The 9,783-nt window shown below is 42.6% G+C and overlaps 1 protein-coding gene across 1 annotated transcript; it reads right to left on the reverse strand.

Moving 5' to 3' along the window:
* Positions 1–6,342: 6,342 nt before the first annotated feature.
* Positions 6,343–7,973, reverse strand: UTP3 (UTP3 small subunit processome component). The gene has a single exon (XM_020873538.2). The coding sequence runs from the start codon at positions 7,826–7,828 to the stop codon at positions 6,407–6,409; it is 1,422 nt and encodes a 473-aa protein (XP_020729197.2). The 5' UTR covers positions 7,829–7,973; the 3' UTR covers positions 6,343–6,406.
* Positions 7,974–9,783: the final 1,810 nt, after the last annotated feature.

Consider the following 9,783-nt stretch of genomic DNA (forward strand, 5'->3'; position numbering starts at 1 on the left):
GTAAAATGTTGTGATTATATTCTAGGGAAGAAAAAATCTGACTCCATATTGGTGTGTTTCTTTTACTTTAGCCTTTGTAGTCTATTGCTTTTGCTACAAGAATGTTGCCTATAGTCTGAAATAAACAGGATAGCCCACTCTCAAGTTTCTGACCTTTAAAAATGTAATACTTTTCTATTCATATATTGCAAGGGAAAGAGCCAGACAGATCTCCAGATTTTTATCTGCTTACATCTATGATTGACCTCTGAATCGTACATACCTAGAATAGCCTCAGCCCAGCCCAACCAATGGCTTCCCAGGTGGTGCTAGTGGTAAAGAACCCACCAGCCAGTGCAGGAGACCTAAGAGATGCAGGTTCAATTTCTGGGTCAGGAAGATCCCCTGGAGGAGGGCATGGTCATCCACTCCAGTATTCTTACCTGGAAAATCCCCAGAGCCTGGCGGGCTAAAGCCTGTAAGGTTGCTAAGAGTCGGACACAACTTAAGCGACTTAGCACATTCACATAGAGGTAAAATCTGCAGAACAGAGAATAACATTTGCCTTTCTACGTATGTACTTGTGTGCTCAGTCGTGTCGCTTTTGCGACCCCATGGACTGTAGCCCGCCAGGCTCCTCTGTCTGAGGGATTTCCCAACCAAAAATACTGGAGTGGGTTGCCATTTCCTTCTCCAGGGAACATTTGTCTTTTTGGAGCTTTGTAGTAACTTTGTGAGCTGACCTATGAGGATAGTTGCAAAAGCAAAAGATTCCCACACTAAGAAGTTTGTGACAACCAACTATACCCCCTCCTGTTTTAGTAAACAAGAAGCCTACATTCTATCTTGGGTAAGGTATTTCCTTGGACACCATCTTCTTGGTCTGACAGCTTTCCGAATAAAGTTAAATAGTTACTATTCCTTACCTCAACAACTCCTTTCTTGATTTATTGGCCTATCCTGTTTTATGAGCTTGGACTCAGTAACAATTAGGCCTATAATTATTGTTCTGAGGGGAAGTTCTGTTCCTTTCAACAGATTCTCTACCCTAGAGTTTTTATAGTCTCATGATACATAATACACCACATCATATTTCACTTTTGTAATTAATTTCACTTACATGCCTATAAGTGAAGAGAAACCTAAAAAGCTATGTGCTCAGAGCAGTGTCTCACATGTTTTACTGATCTTTTAGGTTAGCATCCTCAGAGGTGTCTCTTTAAAACAGATTCCTGGGTCCACACCAGGATTGCTAAATAAGCATTTGTGGAGGTGGGGCACAGGAATCTGCCTGTTAAACATACCAGTTGTCCCTGGGCATTCTGGTTTAAGAGCCATTCTGATAAAACCAAGAAGAAAATGAACTCTTTCATGGGGAGTAAATTCATTTTTTTCTTGATGGATTAATGGTAACAAACACTTAATACATGCCACATGCTGTCCTAAATGTATATGGTTTAACTACTTAAATGGTTATATAACAATCATGTATTATTCAATGTGAGGAAATTGAGACAGAGAGGTTAAATGGACCAAAGACACAGAGTCAGTGGTAAAAGTGGGATTTAAACTCTGTCCTGACTCCAGAGGTCAAGCTCCTAATTGCCCCTTTATTGTTTCACTTAAGAGAGTATATTTTTATTACTTTCCTCCAAGTTTTTAGTTTTAAAAAATGTTCATTCTTCATTTTACTATTATTCAAAGCTTCCCTCTGAAGCAAATATAAAAGATCAGTTTTTCTTCACAAGTGACTAGCTTAAAGAATATCATATGAAAGAAAACATTTTCTGGAATACATAGCTAAAGTAACTACATCAAATTAAAAACTTTGATATGAGACTAAGCAAAATTTAAAACACATGTTTATATTTGTTGATGTGGGTGGTGTTAAATTTTCTGTACTGTTTTTATGTTTAAACTTGTGACCTGGCAGACCACAAATGTTCTTAGAAGAATCAATATTTAAAATACTTTTTAAAACTTTATTACCTGAAACAATATTGTTCACATGGTTTGAACTCTAGTTGAATTTTACATGATTTTTTTGGATCACCTACTATCCAGACAGTGCTTACATGTTCACCATTGTGACCAGAGATTATATACTGATTTTCACCTTTCCTGAATTATTTTGATAGTGTTAAATTACTTTAACATATTAAAATTCTTTTACTTCATACAACCAGTAAGAAAAAATAATCAACTCATCTACTTCTCAGATACATCAACTATTTTGTGTCAGGTATGTGAATATATTTATTTACATTACCTAATCTACTTATTATCTTTAAATCACAGAAAGTAATTTCTCAGTTTACCAAAAGTTTTGGCCTTTAAGGTGGTTTTAGAAGTCTTAGCTCCATAAATAAGATAGGTGAGAAACTATGGCTTAGAGAATTGACTAGTCCAAAGAAAGCCAGTCAGCTAGCTAGTGGCAGAGTAAGTTACTGGATCACTATTTTGATATTCTTTAATTTTTAATATTTTGCATTTTCAATAGCTGCCTATAGCTTACAATGGTAACATAAAACCAACAGGTTGTTGCTTTGTGTTGATGCCTGACACTGGTAATCTACTTTATTGGAACTCTTATCCACAGTTCATGAAGTGAGTCTATGAAAAATGGTCACATTGAATAACTAACAATTCATTATTCATGTGTTAGGAGAGTATCCAGCACATCTCAGTGCTCTTTAAATGTTTCTTAAGTGCATACAAAATTTGGAAGATGTAAATATTAAACCCAGTAATTTCTGTTCCTTCATTTACTGTTAATTCACCTCTGACAAGGTCACTCTGTTTATAAAATAGAATACCACCTTGTCCTAGTTACTAGAATGAGTTCATATTTAAAGTGTTGTGAAGTCTCTAAAGGAATATGTGATACATTTGGAGAAATGTCTTAATTGCTCCCCTCTTGCTTCAAACTTAGAATATTAATTTCTTAAGAAGCATTTTTACATAGACAAGTACGCTTTATTCTCTATGTTCCTGTGATGAACAGGAATCACTATGCTATTAGCTGTAATTTGTTTAGTATCTGCATGTCAAGATGTGGACCTCACAACCTGTAATAAGAACCAATACCTACCAGGTGTGTGCTTAGGACAGGCCCTGTCCTAAGTGCTTGGTGTGTATGTGCTTAGTCCTAACTCTTTGCGACCTCATGGACTGTAGCCGGCCAGGCTCCTCTGTCCATGGAATTTTCCAGGCAAGAGTACTGGAGCGGGTTGTCATTTCCTCCCTCAGGGGATCTTCCTGACCCAGGGATCGAGCCCAGGTCTCCAGTCTCTTGCACTGGCAGGCAGACTCTCTATCAGTGAGCCACTTGGGAAGCCCCTAAGTGCTTTAAGCGTCCCCTCTGGCTCAGCTGGGAGAGTGCCTGCAGTGCGGTTGGGATGATCCCCTGGAGAAGGGAAAGGCTTTAAATATACGAATTTTTAAAGTGTTTTAAATATACTAATTCACTTTACCCTAATAACTGAAGTACATACTATTACTACTACCACCCCCAGTTTAGATGAAAAGACTGAGACAGAGATCAAGTAACTTGGAAACTGGAGGAGTCTGGGTAAAGCCTGCTGTGGAATTAGAAAAGCGACTTTCCCCCTGAATATTTCTCCTTTACTGTCACACTGTTATCACTCGTAACACTTCTGACACCGGTGTTTCCCCACCAAGTCATTCTCTGCAACACCAGCTGGAGGTGGCATCAGATCCCACAGGTTAAGGCCGCAGTCCCACAAGACTGCCCCTTCCCCACTTCAGACGCCAGTCACAAGCCCAGCTTGCTCCCTGTGCTCCTTTTAGTCTGGGAGTGCATGCCAAGTCGCTTCAGTCATGTCTAACTCTGTGACAATATGGACTGTAGTCCACCAGGCTCCTCTGTCCATGGGATTCTCCAGGCAAGAATACTGGAGTCGGTTGCCATGCCCTCCTCCAGGGGATCTTCCTGACCCAGACCCAGGGATTGAACCCATGGCTCTTTAACATCTCCTGCATTGGCAGGCGGGTTCTTTATCACTAGTGCCACCTGGGAAGTCTGAGGTCCCCACAGCTCCCTCCTTGGGTTCGATTCATTTGCTAGAGTGGCTCACAGACTCAGGGAAACACTTAATGTTCATACGTTACTGAAGGACATGATCTGGAGGAGGAAATGGCAACCCACTCCAGTATTCTTGCCTAGAAAATTCCATGGAAAGAGGAGCCTCACAGGCTACAGTCCTTGGGGTCACAAAGAGTCAGACAAGGCTGAACATGCACATGCACCCACACACAAAGAACATGATAAATACAGACGAACAGCTGGATAAATAAGTACATACGGTAAAGACTGGGGGGATCCCCTTTACAGGAGTGTCTGTCCCCATGAAGTTGGGTACCCCACCCTCTCAGGAGGAGGATGTGTTCACGTTCCCGGAATGTCCCCAAACCTCCTATTATTGGGATTTTGTGGAGGCTTCCTCACATAGACATGACCAATGAATAAACTTCATTTCTAGCCCCTCTCCCCTCTCTGCAGCATGAAGGTCTGGGGCTGAAAACTGCAAGCTTTTAATCATGGCTTGGTCTTTCTGGTGATCCGTTCCCATCCAGAAGCTCACCTAGAGTCCTCTTATTGTAACAAATTATATTCCCAGTGCTCCTGTTACTTAGGAATTTATGAAGGTTTTAGGAATTTTGTGCCAGAAACAAATATATGTATTTTCCATTATCTAACAGTTCTTAACCAATTACATGTATATACCTATACCTAAGTTAGGCATGGGAGAAGGCAATGGCACCCCACTCCAGTACTCTTGCCTGGAAAATCCCATGGATGGAGGAGCCTGGTGGGCTGCAGACCATGGGGTCACTAAGAGTCGGACACCACTGAGCAACTTCACTTTCACTTTTATTCATTGGAGAAGGAAATGGCAACCCACTCCAGTGTTCTTGCCTGGAGAATCCCAGGGACAGGGGAACCTGGTGTGCTGCCGTCTATGGGGTCGCACAGAGTCGGACACGACTGAAGCGACTTAGAAGCAGCAGTAACAAGGTAGGTATAATAGTACCATAGAGAAGAAAATGAGTCAGAAATCAGGTACTTAACTCAAAATCACCCTAGTAACTTAATTCCAAGACCTGTACTTTTTCTACTATATCAGAAAAGGTAATACAGGATAGGGCTCTTAATACAGAAAGGCTAGAATGAAATCCCTGTTCTTCCACTTAATAGCTACATGACCTTGAGAAAGTTATTTCTCTTTGCCAGTTTCTTCATCTCTAAAGTATGGATACTGGAAGTTTCTACATGACTTGTGAGGAATAAGGACATAAATGCTTACAAAAGTATCCTTGCACTCAATATAAACTTTTATTTCCAATTTTCCTTTTTTATTTAATTTGGCACATGTGCTACGCTGGCAGCAGCTGTAAGCCAGAGGTTAAAAGAATGAAGGCTCAAGTTAAGCCAGCTTGGGTCCAAATCCCAAACACAATGTCCTTTAGAAAATTAATCTGGAATTCTGGCATCCTCATCTCTGATGCAAGTGTTTTAATAAATATTAACCACTGACATCTCTGCATTTCTAGCAGCTAGCACAACATTTAATGCATAAACAGTTAAGAGGTCCTTTGTGCTCCTTCACTAGTCTTCTCATTTTCTCCCTGGCATCATCCTAAGAATTTTTAAGTACACCACATCATTATCTTTCCCCTACTGTAAAGATCAGAATAATTATATATAATATATATATATAATTTTGAAGTACCACTTACTCAGTAGTAATCTTATCAGATTTTCTGCAAGTGCAAAGTACTATGACCAACCAACAGTATGGAAGGAGAAATGGAATTTTTATCTTACCACATTAAGCATTATGAAAAAATATTCACTATTAATGTAATTAAGGCATATCTCTATTTTCAACCAAGTTCCCCTTCTTTCCTAAGCTTTTACCACAATAAAATATACAAAAATACTTAAGTTAACATCAAACCCATTATTAGTAAGTTTCCTGCTCAAGAATTATACTTTAAGCAATAAACATCAAAACTACTTTATATCCTAGCTTACAAATAAGATGACTACCAAAGCTGCATTCTCTTCACATTACGTGAAAAACTACAAAAGTACTCTAAGTCTGTTGTGCCACAACTAGCTATGTAATTTCCCCAGGCTACTGTTTGACAGAATACTGGAGAACTTTTTTCCATCACGACCTCATTTCCCACACACCTTCATACTGTTCCCACAGTTCTCTGTATGACCTGATTACAAATTAAAACACAAATAAATTGAGCAATAACCCAAGCTAATTTTCCTATTGTCAGACTTTTTAACATTTAAGGCTAAACATTAAGCATTAATACACTCTCATCACCAGTTAAAGATAAATTTATTGATCCAAAATTATTGCCAAAAGACTTAAGCTAAGCAAAATCTTTACTTAAGCTTAATGCTCTTTTTAACTCCTGCACGAATGCCAGAAAGTTCACCAGTATAACGTTGCTCTTCCCTACGAACTTCACGAACCTGGCCTCTTCTGCGAATTTTGGCTTTTCTGAACTTCTCCCGGTGTTTCACTCTGGGATTCCGATCAATCTTCTTTCTCCTAGGTGTAAGTCCCCTATTTTTAGCAATCTGATAAGTAATGGCTCTCTTTGCATTTTGATCTTCAAGAGCCTGTTCTTCGGTACTATTTTCTTCTTTCTTTCTCTTTAATTTTTGTTTCTCTTCCATTTCTTTATAGTATTTCAGTGCCGCTTCTTCATCAAAATCAGAATCATCAGAAAGGTCTGGAACAGTTAAGGCAGCAGCAGAAGTCTCTGAAACTGATTTTGACTTGGCCTTCATGGATTTTGCTTTTAAATTCAGTTTTTTCTTTCCAGCACCACCTTTAAGTGTGAGCAGATGACGGATTTCAGAGGACAGCTTCTGATCCACGACCGACAACTTGTTGATCAAATTTCGGTAGGTAACAAGCCTTTCAATGACAGGATGTCCATGTGCAGGGACTCTCCTAGCTTTCAGGATCAGATAAAAACTAATGTTGGAGCAATAGTTCAAATAGAGATTGTATTTGGTCCTCAGGTATTGGCTTCCTTTTCCAGGGGGGATGATCTTTTGCTCCACCAACTGTATCAACGGCTCCAGCTCATCCTTCATCTCTGTCAACTTAACTTTCAAGTCGTCTATCAGCTCCAAGAGCTCTGGAGATTCCTTTCGCAGCATTTTCAGCTTCTCTTTCACGGAAACTTTCGCCAAATCCTTCACGACACGTGTCTCAGCCTCATTTACCTGAGGTACTTGTTTTGCAAAAGCCTCCACCCAGCTAACTCCAAAATCGTCCTCCTGCAGGGCTTGGGCTAAGCGCCGCTGAATGAGCTGGGCCTCCTCCTCCTCCTCTCTCTCCTCTTCCTCTACTTCTTGTTGAGTCTGCCGGCCTCGGGACTTGGAGCCATAGTCCGTGTCGTAGTAAAGTTTTTTCCTCTGACCCCACGACAAACTGGGATCCACAGAAGCCTCAGTCTCACTCTGCACGGAGCTCCCACCGTCATCATCATCCTCTTCACTTTCTCCATCTTCATCGTCCTCATCGGCAACATCTAGGGCAAGCACCTCCTCCTCCTCATCGCCATCCTCCTCGTCCCCACTCTCTATTTCGCTCCAGCCCTTAGCCAAGGCGGCCCGAGATCGGGCCTCATGGAAATCATCTACCTTATCCTGGTAGTAGCTCGAGTCCCCCGGTGAGGGTGGAGATTCTAAGTCCTCTCCATTTTCGTCCTCTGGGCCGCGACTTGCCTTAGCTCGCACCGCTGCCCACTTGGCCGCTCCGCGCGCGCGCCGCCCGGATCTTCCCACCATAGTTCGCGGTCTCTGCTTCTACACCGACGTCAGGCTTTCAGCCACCTCTGACCTCGGCGCACGAGCCACACGCTCCAACAACACGCCGCTGTAACAGCCACGCGATCTCTCACCACGCTCGTCTTGCCGGCGCTCCAGTCGGACGCGACAGTTTCATCTCCTTCCGGTCCCTAGGATGCTCTCCGTGGAGCGTTTGAACCAGGACTTCCGGTTGGTCCTTCGGATCTTTCCGTGTGGGAACAGTAGGTAAGGAAGTTTGGTTCCGGGGACCTCTTTGGTCCTGTTCTTACTCTCGCGAGCCTGGGCGTGGCTAGAGTGACGGCCCCGTTAACCGCGAGGTGAAGTAGCAGTGACCGTTGGAGGGCGCTTTACCTCTATGCCTAGGAGAGGCAGCCGGGCTGTGCAGTGAGTTGTCCAGCTCCTGTCCGGACGTCACCGGCCCGAAGCCGAGTGCAGGTGTATAAGATTTTCTTGTTTACTGAAATTTTGTTTTCGCCTATCCGTCAGGAAGTTAATCAGTTTTTGTCTACGCAATGTCCAGTACGACCTTTCTGGGCACGGTAGGCGGAGGTGGCGGCGGCGCCGCGGCTGACTGGAGCATCCGCGTGCAGGCGCCGGGAAGGGCGCAGGCCTCCGGCGGGTGGCAGCTCGCCTCCAGCCCCTCGCCCGCAGGGCTCGGTGACTTCAGGGGATTGGAGTCCCCGAGGAGTTTCCGAGGGGTGGTGACGGTGAGGAGGCAGAGCTGCGCTCTGCAGTCTGACTGTTGCCGAGGAACTCAAGTTGCCTGCAGGAGGCGCTGCGATTTCTCTTCCTTTCAGTGGAAGACGTTCATTCTTCAGGGTGTTTTGGAAATGACACATGTTAACTCTCAGGAGCGGGCCCTTTATAAATTCTTCAGCCCTTAATAAGCACGAGGCAGCGTGTTAGGCTCTGGGAGAACGATGATGGGCAAGAGCAGACGCTGTTCTCGCAATGGTGGAACAGGTGGTTTAGTTAAACCAAATCATCACGCGAAACGTGGCGGATCATAAGTGGGATGAGGACTGTGAACACTTAGCCTCTGTTTCCCAGCCTTCAGCTGCTGAGGACACTCAACGTGCCTTTCACATCGCTGTCTTTTTGTACACGCCATCCAGCCCCCTTACTAAGAAGAGTTTAGTGCTCCCGGCCAAATTTGAGAAATTCTGCTGTAATGAAGAGACAGTCTAAGCATCACTTGTTGGACTTTTCTTTAACTCCCTTACTGCCTTTTTCTCAGCTTTTTTGTATCACGTCGTAGATCTCAACAGAACTGTGATATTGCAAGCACGCAGCACAGCGTCTGGCACAGAGTAAGTGTTCAATGAAGATCTGTTTAATGAATAAGTATTGACGTTACAGTACTTGATCATGTGTTGAACTCAGGTGCTAAATAAATGGAATGAATGAATGATGCCTAAACCTGCGGACATCCCTAAGGGAAATAACCTGAGCTGGAATGGATTTTAGAAATCATTAATTCCAGTTCCAGTATCTTCATTGTCTACATGTGGAAACAGAGACTTGGGAAGATTAGGTTAACAAATTTAGCACAGAAACCTGGGCCAGGGCTCCCACACCAGACCCTCTCACCCAGCTGTTAGCAGTCCTTTGCCAGTTCAATGTGAATGAGTTTCAGACCTTTTCCAGAGGGTAGGCTGTACAGGGTGGATGAAAGAAACTAAGAGCTCAGATGAAAGTATTTCAAGAGGAAGAGTGGTAATAAGGGAAAAATTAGTAAGATTTGTCTGCAAAAGTTTTTCTAGGACTAGAAGTGTGAAAGGACTGCCCAACAATCTTAAGAGTAATTCAAGGTTTAAGTTTTCAGACGTTACATATGATCAGTTCATATTCACTATATATTTTAGACATTATGCTTCCCAAATGTAGATAGTTTAAAGTTCAACTGCAATAAGTTGTTAAAGTTAATGGTGACA

Source organism: Odocoileus virginianus, chromosome 29 (genome assembly GCF_023699985.2).
Source record: "Odocoileus virginianus isolate 20LAN1187 ecotype Illinois chromosome 29, Ovbor_1.2, whole genome shotgun sequence".
Taxonomy (NCBI): Eukaryota; Metazoa; Chordata; class Mammalia; order Artiodactyla; family Cervidae; genus Odocoileus; species Odocoileus virginianus.